The sequence below is a fragment of the Coccidioides immitis genome (genome assembly GCF_000149335.2).
Source record: "Coccidioides immitis RS genomic scaffold supercont3.1, whole genome shotgun sequence".
Lineage (NCBI taxonomy): Eukaryota > Fungi > Ascomycota > Eurotiomycetes > Onygenales > Onygenaceae > Coccidioides > Coccidioides immitis.
In genome coordinates this window covers 7,302,311-7,315,548 of record NW_004504310.1, presented here as the reverse complement: position 1 = coordinate 7,315,548, position 13,238 = coordinate 7,302,311, and the positions used below count along the sequence as shown (strand labels likewise).

Below are 13,238 nucleotides of genomic sequence, written 5' to 3'. Positions count from 1 at the left end.
GCGGCGCCCAGCAACGAGCATCTCCGCAGCTGAAACTGTTTGCACGCTTTACCCGGGCTCCACCTCGCGAGCTAGCTCGTCACGCTTTGCCTGATCGGTGACCCTGGACTTTGCCTTAAGCCGCCCTGGTTTCCCTCGCTCTCCCGCTCACCTCACTCACGGCCGTTCGCCTCTCGTCTTTCCCCTCCGACAGAAACCACATTGTCCGTCTCTCGACCCTTTTTGCACTTGTCTTGTCGGAGGGAAGAGGAGGAAACCGTTCCAATCACCACGTCGGTCGTATCCTTCTCTTTGGACAATTCCCGAAAGATGGTTCCTCTTATTGGTTAACCCGCGAACCGCCGAAGCTCACAACCGCACCTCACCTGCATCATCATCATCATCATACGCTCATTTGAACGAACCAGTCATTCTGAACCTTAATCCCGATCGCAGCACCACAGTCATTCCTTTGTCATACAAACCATGGCCGAGTCAGTTGTTCCTACTAGTCCTTTTCTTCTCCATTCGGTCCTCCCGGCTTCTTTTTCATCAGCCCTAACCGCTCGATAGATTAATGTCGCTTCATGGGTGGTCTCACCCTCCCCTTCAAACGGAGTCCGCTGTGTCGGAACGGCCAGAGAAACGAGAGACACGCTCCACTTCGAAGCTCCGATCCCTTACCTCCAGCAAAACAGTCTTTCGAGCCAAGTCAGCCAATGCTCTGTCTGACATGTTGGGTGGCTCGAAAACAGCCAAGCCCCAATCCTTTGAATCTGATTCCTTGCTCAATACACTGCGTGATCCTAGAACTGCGAGTACCACGGACTTGTCTCGAACTGCCGCCTCGTCTCCAAGGCATCCAGACCTGAGCAATGAAGTGGCTGCGTTGAGCGATAAGCTCATCCAAGCAATTAACAACCAAACAGTTCTTGACGATACCTTGGCGGCAACCCGTCAAGAACTAGAGTTATCTCGGGAAAGAGTTCTTCAATTAGAGGAAGAAAACAAGAAACATCAGGAAGACATTTCCAATGGTATATTGATCCGGCACGACAAAGTGGAGTCTGAAAAAATGCAGCTCAAGAAAGAACTGGAAGAAGAAAGGGGCCGCAGAATGATTGTTGAGAGGGAAAAGAAAGGAATTGAGCAAGAACTGGCAGATCTAACTGCAGCTCTGTTTGAAGAGGCCAATAAGGTATGTATTCACTTCTAAAGTGAATAAGACCTGAATATATTGGATTAGTTAGTCTAACATGAATTGTAGATGGTTGCTGCGGCAAAGAAAGAGCGTGAAGCGGTTGAAAAAAGGAATGAGCAATTACAAGCACAGATAAAAGACACAGAAACGCTACTGGCGTCGCACCAAGAACAGCTGGCAGAGCTAAAGTTGGTAATGCAGCACATGCACAGTGACAGAGATGACAGTGACATGCGCACTGATCCTTCAACTGCCCCAACTTCACCAGCTGCAGTCCAATCGCAAGGAAACTTAGGCCGTCTGCTCGAAGCTATGAATTTGTCTCCCACTACACCTGGTGCAGGAGACATATCCCCAGCACCTTCAACGAGTTTCTCTCACCTGATAAAATCTGTCTGCCGAACGGACATTCAGGCCTATGATGATTTTCATGCTTTACTACATCTGTCCACAAGTTCTAAACCACCAAGCAGGGTGGTCAGTGGTTCTTATGCTGGACTGAATGTCATAGGTCTCGCAAGCCTGGCCGGAAACTACACCTCTCCACAACACCAACATCGCTCCAGTGCCCCTGCAAATACGCCCTCTGCAGTTAATTCTTCGCCTAACGGCAGTTCCGCGTCTCCTCGCCAATCCACTTCATATACTGCCCTTAAAGAGTCAAAGTTCTATAAAAGGGTAATGACGGAAGATATCGAACCAACGCTGAGACTTGATCTCGCACCTGGTATATCCTGGTTGACAAGGCGATCTGTGATAAGTAGCATATGTGATGGAGGGTTGGTAATTGAGCCAATCCCATCTGCTGCTGTCAAGTACTCCCCGCCATGTGCTCTATGTGGTGAGAAACGAAGCGACAATGATCATGCACGGACGCACCGTTTCCGGACCTCTGACAACGATTCGGCCCAAAAGCATCCTCTTTGCCTACTCTGCCTTGAAAAGATGAGATCATGTTGCGATTTTGTTGGCTATTTACGGCTTATTGTTGATGGCCATGTCCGCATTGGAGATGAAGAGGATGAAAAAGAGGCGTGGGAGGAAACTGTCCGTCTCAGAGAACGTATGTTCTGGTCGCGAATCGGGGGCGGCGTCGTTCCTACTTTCATCAAGGCGGATTCTTCCGAGAAGGACCCTTCCATACGAAACATTGACTCTTCTCCAACAAAGAAAAGTTATGGAAATTTAACGGACGGTGACCAGCCACTTGTGTTACGCAAGCGAGATGAAGATGGTGCCACTCACAACAGGGTGTCGCCCGAAGACCCATTTGTCTCTCACACGAATAGGGCATCCATCGGAGGGACTATCATCTCTCGAGAAGAAACTGTGCAACCAGAAGCGAAAAGTGAAAAAACTTTGAATGAGCCTGTGAGCGGCACATCCGATAATAACAACCACGCTCAACACGACGATAATCCCCCAGGTCGTCTTCCGAAAGATAATATCGCAACTTCGACAGAATCCAACCCCGATCCTGCACTTATAGGATCCATCGAAGCCAGTGCTATCGAGCCGAAGCTCAAAGTGACTATACCAGCGGCAGTTTAAAACATCCCTAATCCATTGAACCGTCACCCTACCAACATTGACGTCATTCCATTCTTCCCGAAGCTTTTAAGAATTTCGCCCATCAGGAACTTGATGTTCTCATTACTTCCAATTTCCATACTGGTGCTGTGCACTGATTTATTCACTTTAATGTTAAATATTTTAATAGCTTCTGAAACGCCCGCAGCGCATCCATGGTTGCTTTCAATGTTGATCAAGCGTCAGGGCACCCAGCTGCATATGCCCACTTCTATACTGTTTCCATTTTTATATCTGATTGTCTTTTTCATCACTTCTTTCCGCCTTCCAAGTGGTGATATGGAGTACAAGTTTGAGGCAATGAAACCTCTTTTTGCATGGCTGCACAGCCCTTTCTCTGTCAATTTTGCATTGATGTCAATACCTATTGAAATTCCACTGCATTGTATTGCACTTCTTCTTTCCATTCCGGCCTCCAACTTCGGGACTACTTGCAGAATGGAATGGTAACTACACATAGGTTATATATTTCGCTTATCCCCCCTTTTCCTTAGAACATCGGACTGGGAGGAATTTCTTTATTTAAGATTGCATTAGGAAGCTGGGAGAATAAGTGAGAGATTAGAATTCTTGTATATATACAAATATTAGCACTTTTTGGAGCCCATCTCCCATTTTCGGACCTAGGTAATAATAAGGAAATCTTTATGAGGGCCTCTACTACTGTATTCTTTGATCTTAGCCGGGATCGAACAGAGTAGTCCATAATAAGATGTGTCTGGAGAAAAGGCACTTGTCCCCGGGCGAGGTGTAATATAAAAGGGGCCGAATATTAAAAAAGGGTTGGAATTGATATGCAGAAGTTTGATTCTTGATTGCCTTCTGAAGTGTAGCAGAGACAATTGGGAAACCCACAATCAATAAAACAACCTGTGGCCTTCCTTCCCGATCCAGATTGATATGTACTTAAAAGCCAATTCATACCCATAACGTAGAAAGCGAAATAACCCCAGCAAAACGAACAAAGCCTGTATATAAAGTACAATTTTCGCTTCAACACTTCCCCCTTCATTGCTTGAATTTCTGGTGGATCTGCCGAATCTGCTCCTCGATATTTATGGGCTGGCCAGGTGGTGGCGGACCACCAAACCGCTGCTGCATTCCTGGCGGTGCGCCTTGCGGCCCAGCACCATAGCCCGGCGGAGCTGGGACTGAGCCCGGAGCAGGCGCGGTCATCGGCATGGGCATGGGCATCCCTGAAGTGTCAACTCCGCCGCTCATAGCCATTCTCTTCCTTCGAGCTTCTTCTTCGGGGTCAACGGCGGATCCATCCAATTGCCCGGGCTGAGGATTGTCGGGAGTGATCACCTGGTCGAACACGTCACTTCGCTGGCTGGCGAGACGCTTGAGATTATTTGCCACATCCGCGGTTGATAGGTTGGTAGTTGCGTAGCGGGCTTCGGCCTTTGCGCGCTGTTCCTTCCACCGTGGATCAAGCAACTCAATGCGCATGTGTTGTTCCATTTCTGCGATGGGGATTTGTTGTTTGCAGTTTGGACAGATGGAGGTTGGGACTGTGGTGGTGTTAAGCCGTTTGGCCTGGGCACGAGGGACGTAGTCGGAGCGGATGCGCATGGGTGGCTGGCCGGCGACAGGAGGTGGAGTTGGCACTGCGCGGGCTTCGGGTTCGGGAACTGCAGGGATTGGGACGGGCGGAGTAGGAGTTGATACTGGTGTGGCGGTTTGTGAGGATACAAGTGGAGGTTGAGGAACGGGGACGGACGGTGCAAGGTGAGTCGGGATGGGGGATGGTGCGTATGTAGGTTGTTGCGGTGGAAGGTGTGAGGTGGTGGGATAGGCGTTGTAATAGTTTTTGGTTTCATCATCCGTAGGCATGGCTTCTTCGATGCGCCTGTTTGCTGGTGCAAGAGAAACCATAGCCTTTTGCTCCAGGGATGCAGTCTGAAGGTCGTTTAGTGATGTAGGTGGCGGGAGCTCAGCGTGATCGTCAGTTTCTGTAAATAAGACGGTTTCGACCACCACGAAATCATGCCAGTCTATCTGGGCATATGCTATTCTTTCTTGCTCTTCCTCCTCTTCCTTCTTTTGTTTCTGTTGCTCTTGGTATTTGACCCATTCTGCTCGTTGTTTCGCACGGTCAAGGATGTGATACTTATTCTTTACGTTCTTTTCCAGATCAGCTATGCGTTCCTTCTCCGCCTTGGCAGCGTCAGCGCCATTTATTTGGAAAAGTTCCGCATATTGATCTACAAGCCTCGTAAAGAATTGATATAAACTGTGCTGCGGCCGTAGGAAATCAAACTGGTAATTTCTCGTTTCACGTTGCGATAGCGCTGTCATGAAGGATTTCCCTCTCTTGGCGACAAACAGTGCCGTCAGCTTGACTACCTCAAGATCCAAGGCATTTATGTTCGGCATACGCGCAGAAAAGTGGAATTCTGGAGGCGCCTCTGGGCCCTTGGGCTTCTCTTCTTCAGGCACTGCCACTGGCTCGCCGGCCCTTCCAGCCGATACCGCCGTGCCTCTCCCGGCTTTGATTTCGTTAAGGCGCCAGTTGTAGAACGCTGCGTAGGGATCGGCGGGGTTCAAGAAGGAGAATTTAGGGTTGTTCCTTTCCTTCTCGCGAACGCGATCTAGAGGTCTTGAGTCAGAGAACTCGTGATTAGACACGCAGCTCATTGGCAGAAGCAGACGTACCTTCGAAGACAAATCCATTCCGCGCCACAAAGCCTGCGGTTTTCTCAATAATAGCTGGTGGCACATCAGTTGCAGCCCTGTTGAGGAACCCTGTCGAGATGGCACTCACTTCTGATGTCCTTGGGGGGCACAACTACGCCTTCCGGAGGCTTGCTCACCTCCTCGAGGAGCTCCGCGGGCGTAGAGGGTCCATTTACTGCAGCAAGCGTCATTTTTACCCGATGTTGCGGCCGTTTGTCCGTCCTGGGGCGGCTTGGGGGCGATGTCAAAAGCTGATGCTGCGGCTTCGTTTCGGGAATTTCACGTGTCTACTAGCAGGCGTCTGACTAAGCGATGTCTCCGACGGCCGCCCCTTTCAGTCGAGGCCACCGCGACGCCCAACTCACTCCGACTTTCGCTCACGCCAATTCACTTGTCTGGAGGGAGCATCATCTTCTATTCTCCCTCTCATTCTTACTATGATATTTTGTGACCCTTTCTTGACTTCAGACTATCGTTAATCTACGTTTTCCTTGTGCAATCTTCAGCTTCAGCCTCCAAACCTCCTTGGCTCATTTCTACCAATGTTTTCATATGATCTTCACTTTCTTTAACGACAGTAATAGTATCTAATCTTCATAATGCCTTCGAAATCCTCTAAAGCCGGGTTGGAGGCTAAATCCCCCTCTCGGCGGAGCAGCCGGTCTCCTGGTCGTTCTCCCGGCCCCAAGAATCGGCGTAAGGCTGCCGCCCAAGTGTCGGACTATACATCTGAGGGCGTGCAAGACTATGACATTTTTGAATTGCCCAAGTCCGACTACAAATTAATGCTCTGCATTACGGCGCTTGCAACAATTGTACGATTGTTCAGGATCTACCAGCCCAGCAGTGTCGTATTCGATGAGGTCCAGTAAGTCTTCGCTTTTGTTTCCCCGCGCTTTTGAGCCCTGCGCTCACAAATCACTCTCTTTATAGCTTTGGCGGTTTTGCGATGAAGTATATAAAAGGGAAATTCTTTATGGACGTCCACCCGCCATTGGCGAAATTGCTTATTACTCTTGCCGGCTTCCTTGGTGGATTCCGTGGTGATTTCGACTTCAAAGAAATTGGCAAAGATTATTTGGAACCTGGAGTTCCTTATGTTGCAATGCGCATGCTACCGGCGGTTCTCGGGATTTTATCTGTTCCTACTATGTTTTTCACCTTAAAGGCCTCCGGTTGTCGGACTATAACCGCCTCCCTCGGAGCGCTTCTTGTAACATTCGGTAGGCTTCCACTCGAGCAGCTGCTAGTACCCAATCCCCTGCTAACCTGTTACAAAGAGAACGGATTAGTAACCCAGTCTCGATTTATCCTTCTTGACTCTCCATTGGTCTTCTTTACGGCGTTAACAGTGCTTTCATTCACAAGTTTTACAAATCAGCATGAACAGGGACCGTCAAAGGCATTTGGGCCTGCATGGTGGTTCTGGCTCACTGCTACTGGGCTTTTCCTAGGTGCCACTCTCAGTGTCAAATGGGTGGGTTTGTTCACAGTTGCATGGGTTGGTAGCTTGACAGTTCTTCAGCTCTGGGTGCTTCTAGGGGATACCAGGACCGTTACAGTGGTAAGTAATTTTTAGCTTATTGAGCACTTGAGGAACATGATACTAAGTACAGCTGCTAGGATATCTGGTTCAAGCACTTTTTCGCTCGAGCGTTTTGCTTGATCATCATCCCTCTTACTATGTACCTTGCAATGTTCGCCATCCATTTTCTCTGTCTAGTAAACCCTGGGGAAGGTGATGGTTTCATGTCCTCAGAGTTCCAGGCAACACTTAATTCCAAGGGAATGAAAGATGTGCCTGCCGATGTTGCATTCGGCTCTAGGGTCTCGATCAGACATCACAACACGCAAGGTGGCTACTTGCATTCCCATAGTCACATGTATCCAACGGGAAGCAAGCAACAACAAATTACACTATACCCTCACAAGGACGAAAACAATATTTGGATAATGGAGAACCAAACACAGCCACTTGGATCCTATGGTCAAGTTCAAGGCCCTCATGCATGGGATAACCTCACTGCTGGTTTTATTGAGAACGGTGCTACCATCAAACTCTATCATGTTACCACTGACCGAAGACTCCACTCTCACGACCACAGGCCCCCAGTCACCGAAGCTGACTGGCAGAATGAAGTCTCTGCTTATGGTTACGAGGGCTTTCCCGGCGATGCCAACGATCTATTCCGTGTTGAGATTGTGAACTCTCTTTCCAAGGGCGCAGAGGCGAAGAAAAGGCTCAGGACCATTGAGACTAAGTTTAAGCTTGTGCATGTTATGAGTGGTTGCGTTCTGTTCTCGCATCCAGTCAAGCTCCCGAGTTGGGGTTTTGAGCAGCAGGAAGTGACCTGCGCCAAAGGTGGTTCGCTGCCCAATAGCATCTGGTATGTCGAACATAACGAACATCCAATGTTCGGACCGGATGTGGAGAAGGTCAATTACAGACGCCCTGGTTTCTTCGCCAAGTTCTGGGAGCTTCAGCGCGTCATGTGGAGGACCAATGCTGGTTTGGTGGAATCGCACGCTTGGGATTCTCGACCCACCTCTTGGCCACTTCTGTTACGGGGCATCAATTTTTGGGCCAAAAGCCACCGTCAGATCTATCTCATTGGGAATCCTCTTATTTGGTGGGCGTCTACCGCTTCAATCGTGGCATACGTGATCTTTAAAGGGCTTGCAGTGGTTCGATGGCAGCGAGGTTTCGGCGATTATCACAATGTCAATTTCAAGCGCTTCGACTACGAGATTGGCCAGACAGTCTTAGGCTGGGCTTTTCACTACTTCCCATTTTATCTCATGGCCCGTCAGCTTTTCCTACATCATTATTTGCCGGCCCTGTACTTCGCTATTATTGCATTCTGTCAGATCTTCGACTTTGTCGCGAACCGGTTGACTCTTTGCGGTTCAAAGAAGAATACCATCGCCGGTAGCGTGTTCTTTGTTTTGTTTTTGGCCGCAAGCATTGCAACATTTACGTTATTCTCTCCATTGGCATATGGCAACCCATGGACCCAGGATGCTTGTCGCAAGGTTAAGCTGTTGAGCTCATGGGACTTTGATTGCAATACCTTCTATACAGACGTAAGTCCCCCGCAGTGGAAGGCTCCCTCGCGTGGCGTGAAGTAACGAATACTGAACCGGGTTAGTTGGCCCAATATTCCTCTATTGCGAACGTCGGCTCATCCCAGCCAAAGGCAACAGTAACTCCTCCGAAGGCGCCTGCGCAGGAACCGGCTCCCCAACAGCAAAAGCAGCCGCAGGAGCCACCGCAGCGAAATGGACAGCAGGAACAGCAAAAAGAAAAGGAGAAAGAGCCTGCTGAAAAGGCAGAGTTCACGATGCCCGCAGGCCAACGAGTTATTAATAGTGAAGAATCCGTGGAATACCGCGATCAAGATGGGAACCTTTTAGACCCAGAACAGGTTGCCTCTATGGCAAAGGCTGGTAATGTATCCTTTAAGACCAGGTATGAGACACGGACCAGGGTGATCGATGGACAAGGACGTGAGGTCAAGCAAAACGTTGCTCCACCACATCCGGATGTCGAAGGGCAAAACCCCGAGACTGTCGGAAAGGACAACAAAAACATTCCGCGAGACAAGCCTGCTTCCGTACCTGGTGATGAAAAATCCGTGCCGCAGGAAGACCAAAAACCAAAACCCGCCAGTGAGGGAAAGGAAGCCACCAGAAATGCAGATGAATTGTAATAGGTCTTTGGACTTTCCATGTTTCTAAGGTTTTTATTCATACAGCGATTGGTGTGGATGCGAAATGAGGTCTGAATTGGATGCTGTTGGTCACGGCTGGCGGGTTTGTTTCTAGGGAGGAATGGTGTCATAAATATGGCGTAACATGTACAATCACTAGATCAACCGCTCTTTCATGAAAGCAGACAGACATTATTCAAGGAAATTGTATCAAACGATTGGCGCACCGAGATGTTACATATGATTTTATTTACACACAATGTTTGCAATTGCGTCAGAGAACTCGATATCACATTCCCCGCTGTGTTTTCAGGCTATAGAATACAGTTGACATCTTAGTAGTCCTTTCCATACTTGTTGAATCGGTCGTGCAAGTCCTGCAGGTAGAGTTAGCACGGTCGCCATATATTCACGGGAAAAGGAAATTCGGGCATACCTTTGGCAATGTGACGTTTGGAATGACAACTTCGTTCAAAGCACTGGGGGCGGACTTGAGAGGCTTGTTCTTGTCGCCATGAGGATGGTATTGATACTTGAAGTTCCCTTGTGCCTCAACATCCTTCTCGTCAACCTCCCAAGGCATGGCACTCTCTCCGATTCGAATGTTGCTCTCGGAGGTAACGGTGGTGGGAGACCTGCCAAAATACCATCCCGCAAGCCCGAAGGCGCCGGCCATGACACCGAGAAGGAGCTAGATCGAAAATAAAATTAGAACATTGACTTTTGATTAAAATAATTGTACGGAAAATGCCTTCCTAGAGCACGTACGTAGAGCTCGGGATCTCTCTTTGGTCCCTTGTCGAGTCCAGCTTCTTCCACTCGGGAGGCGTATCGTCGAACTGGTTGGGCTCGCACGGTTCTGAGAGGTTGTCTCAGGATGGCCCGGCGGGCCACGTTGGCGGCAATGGATGACATCGCGGAATGATGTTATATAACTGCGACAGGATTAGCAATTGGGGCTGCTGCTGCTGCGGAGCGAACTGGGCTGTTGGGTCGGGTGGTTCGCTCGGTGGTGGGTTTATTTGGATCGTGATGTTCCGGTCTGCCACGTGACTGGTCCCTATGGCTGAGTCAGCGGGATATGTCGGCTTGGGCCCGAAAAGGGAAACGCAGCAGGGCGACATAGGGAGAGAGTGTGTGAGAGAGTGAGTGAGTCAATCCGCCTCGCAGTCCATGATGGATCGCGATGCTTGACAACGAATCTGGCCATCGGGTCCAATTTGCGTAGTTGTTTGATACTGCTGGTTGACATATCCCTGACACTCTTTTGCACTTCTCTTTCATCCTGCTCTTTTCTTAAGAATCACTTCTTTTCCTCCTATCACCGTCTTACATTCCTATTCCTCTTCTGAATTGAAATGAAAAGCGTGTACCCGGCCTCTCTTTAATTATGGGAACACGATGAATTTGGCTTATATTGTTTAATTCTCCTGAAATATCCATTCGATAACCGACCATGGCTGCTCTCCCGAATCCTCCACACCCCACCGACCCCGATCCATTATCCCCCAATATCAGCGCCCGTCCCGTGTCATATATTTCTTCGCATATAACGGATATACAATCTGAAGATGGAGATCCACGGCCTCGTAGCCCTCCCACGCGTTCCTATAGGTCTTCGTCCCGTCGCGGACCTCCTGCCAGACATTCTTTGTCGGCAGCATCGAATCCTGGGAACGGACCACCTCCAAGCGGAGGGAGTCGCATAAGTAGGACGCACGTTCCATCTCTGACCTCACATGCTTTCTTTCGGCCGATGAGCTCTCAAAGACTGCAAATGCAACGCAGTGGGCGCCCTCCAACCGCAACAACCCAGGGCTTTTCCAGCGAAGACGGCCAGAGTGATATTGCAAACCCGGCGAGAAGAAGCCTGATATCCAATTCGACGGGCCTGCCCGGGCTTAGTGGGCTGGATTATGAAATTCCACCGCCGTCTAGGGGAACCGAATTCACAGATCCAGTTTTCCTTGACAGAGGAACTTCGACTGCAAGTCCCACGGGGAATACTACCGTCAGAAGCGGAGGAGATAGCGTCAGACTGTTACATGATCGCTCAAGGGGTACAGCTCCCACTCACCTGAACTTAGGCAATAATTTTAAACAAGGTGTATCGCAAGATCCTCCACAAAGGTCTCCTCTTTCATTCCGGTCTGGGTTCCTCAAAACAAGCAAGGGCGAACATCCGGAGCGTCCTGACTCCAGGGACCATGAAAGGCTGTCGTCTGCTGCATCTTCTCCCGTTTCGAACGTCCTTAAATCTGAGAAGCCTGCCCCCAAAGGAAATCTCGGAAAGAACTATGAATATTTCACCGGAAACACGATATTCTTTTGGGGTGGCCGCTTTCAAAACGCACGCGATCGTCCAGTCAACATAGCGACAGGTATATTCGTGATACTACCTGGAGCCCTATTCTTTGGCTATTCGTACGTTCTTTTGATTTTGAAGCGTTTTTAAATATTCACGCCGCTGATCTACTATTACAGGGCTCCATGGTTATGGCATAACTTATCTCCGGCTATACCAATTCTGTTCGCTTACGTCTTTTTCCTATGCGTGTCTTCATTTCTCCATGCATCATTGGTAAATCCCGGAGTGCGTATCTCCAAACCACCTCTTCCTTTCACTGTCATAACTAACGTTGCAACCACTTAGATCTATCCGCGGAACCTACACGTCTTCCCGCCCACTAATCCCGCCGAAGACCCACTGACTCTTGGACCTCCGACTAATGACTGGGTTATGGTCAAGCTTGCCACTTCTGATATGGCTGCTATGGACGTACCGGTAAAATACTGCAAAACATGCAATCTCTGGCGCCCTCCTCGGTGCTACCACTGTCGCACCTGCGATAACTGCATCGAAACACTGGATCATCATTGTGTTTGGCTGAATAATTGCGTCGGGCGTCGCAACTATCGCTACTTTTTTTCCTTCGTTAGCTCGGCGACAATTTGTGCGCTTTTCCTTCTCGGTGCAAGCTTGACACATATTCTGGTCTATCAGAGTCGGGAAGGGATCACCTTTAAACAATCAATAGACAAGTGGAGGGTACCTTTTGCCATGGTTCTGTACGGCGCACTCGCATTTCCATATCCGGCTGCTCTTTGGTGTTATCACCTCTTCTTAGTAGGGAGAGGTGAAACAACGAGGGAATATCTCAATTCTCAAAAATTTAAAAAGGCTGATCGGCACCGCCCGTTTACTCAAGGAAATTTCCTCAAGAACTGGATTGCTGTCCTTGGAAGACCTCGACCACCCAGTTACGTGGAGTTCAAAAAGCCTTACGTCGAAGGGGACCAACGCTTTGCCACTCAAAAGGTGAAGCATCGTCGTCGTGATTTAGAAGCTCAAAACGGGGATCTAGAGATGAGCCGTGTGAAGGGTGCACCCCCTACGTTTGAAGGCCCCAGTGGCAGAGGGCCTTTGCCTAATACCCAACAAGCTTCTTGAACCATTCTCTCGTGTGTTACTACCTAGTAATCTCTTTTTATGTAATCCTTTGCCTAAATTACCCACTGCTTCCCATTCGCAAATATACCCGCTTTTCAAAACCCGTTCTCTACTATACATATGCACTACAAGCTTTCTTAATGTCTTAGTCTCTCACTTACAAGCACGAAGACTCGAATTTCTTTTTTTTGTTGCTATACTTGTTGCGTCTAGAATTCTAGATCGATGGTTCTATATTCGTGAATTTGTGATGTGAACCTTGTATAATGGCCGGATATCTGTTCTGACATATTTTTCTTTCCTTGCACCATCTGTTCGGAAATGCGTTAGGAGCAATGTGGCACCGGCTGCCTAGGGTTGGATGTGTCTCTTTGCAATTGGAGAACGGATGTGAACTGTATTGTAGATTTTGCTTCCTTCCTGAAGAGCTTCCTATGTCTAAATGAGTGAACAATGATAGTTTCCGATATATTGCTAAGTCGTAGAACGCAATGTTGCCACGCATCCTTAGACGTAGCCTCGCCGTAAGGACAGCTTGACACAAAATCCTTGTCGCCGTAATATGTTTGCGGGTACGGGGCGGTCGGTGTGCCCCAACACGGAAGAAAAGCTGCATCCCTTTCTTATC

At 48.9% G+C, this 13,238-nt stretch overlaps 5 protein-coding genes across 5 annotated transcripts; 3 read left to right on the top strand and 2 right to left on the bottom strand.

Moving 5' to 3' along the window:
- The first annotated feature begins 175 nt into the window (after nucleotides 1-175).
- On the top strand, nucleotides 176-3,377 carry CIMG_00436 (GDP/GTP exchange factor Sec2p). Its single transcript, XM_001246664.2, has 3 exons — nucleotides 176-473; nucleotides 553-1,177; nucleotides 1,247-3,377. The coding sequence occupies exons 1-3, from the start codon at nucleotides 466-468 to the stop codon at nucleotides 2,729-2,731; spliced, it is 2,118 nt and encodes a 705-aa protein (XP_001246665.1). The 5' UTR covers nucleotides 176-465; the 3' UTR covers nucleotides 2,732-3,377.
- A 401-nt stretch (nucleotides 3,378-3,778) lies between these two features.
- CIMG_00437 (pre-mRNA splicing factor) lies at nucleotides 3,779-5,691 on the bottom strand (the record flags this gene model as incomplete). The annotated part of the gene is made up of 3 exons (XM_001246665.2): nucleotides 5,538-5,691; nucleotides 5,429-5,482; nucleotides 3,779-5,364 (listed from the first exon to the last, which is right to left on the bottom strand). Exons 1-3 carry the CDS (start codon nucleotides 5,638-5,640, stop codon nucleotides 3,779-3,781), a joined length of 1,743 nt encoding a protein of 580 aa, XP_001246666.1. The 5' UTR covers nucleotides 5,641-5,691.
- Nucleotides 5,692-5,834: 143 nt separating this feature from the next.
- On the top strand, nucleotides 5,835-9,388 carry CIMG_00438 (dolichyl-phosphate-mannose-protein mannosyltransferase). The gene is made up of 5 exons (XM_001246666.2): nucleotides 5,835-6,317; nucleotides 6,383-6,672; nucleotides 6,730-7,013; nucleotides 7,073-8,533; nucleotides 8,599-9,388. The coding sequence occupies exons 1-5, from the start codon at nucleotides 6,049-6,051 to the stop codon at nucleotides 9,157-9,159; spliced, it is 2,865 nt and encodes a 954-aa protein (XP_001246667.2). The 5' UTR covers nucleotides 5,835-6,048; the 3' UTR covers nucleotides 9,160-9,388.
- Nucleotides 8,616-10,137, bottom strand: CIMG_00439 (uncharacterized protein). The gene is made up of 3 exons (XM_001246667.2): nucleotides 9,928-10,137; nucleotides 9,596-9,850; nucleotides 8,616-9,536 (listed from the first exon to the last, which is right to left on the bottom strand). The coding sequence occupies exons 1-3, from the start codon at nucleotides 10,072-10,074 to the stop codon at nucleotides 9,495-9,497; spliced, it is 444 nt and encodes a 147-aa protein (XP_001246668.1). The 5' UTR covers nucleotides 10,075-10,137; the 3' UTR covers nucleotides 8,616-9,494.
- Nucleotides 10,138-10,298: 161 nt separating this feature from the next.
- On the top strand, nucleotides 10,299-13,097 carry CIMG_00440 (palmitoyltransferase erf2). The gene is made up of 3 exons (XM_001246668.2): nucleotides 10,299-11,583; nucleotides 11,644-11,752; nucleotides 11,813-13,097. The coding sequence occupies exons 1-3, from the start codon at nucleotides 10,616-10,618 to the stop codon at nucleotides 12,608-12,610; spliced, it is 1,875 nt and encodes a 624-aa protein (XP_001246669.1). The 5' UTR covers nucleotides 10,299-10,615; the 3' UTR covers nucleotides 12,611-13,097.
- The last annotated feature ends 141 nt before the right edge of the window (nucleotides 13,098-13,238 follow it).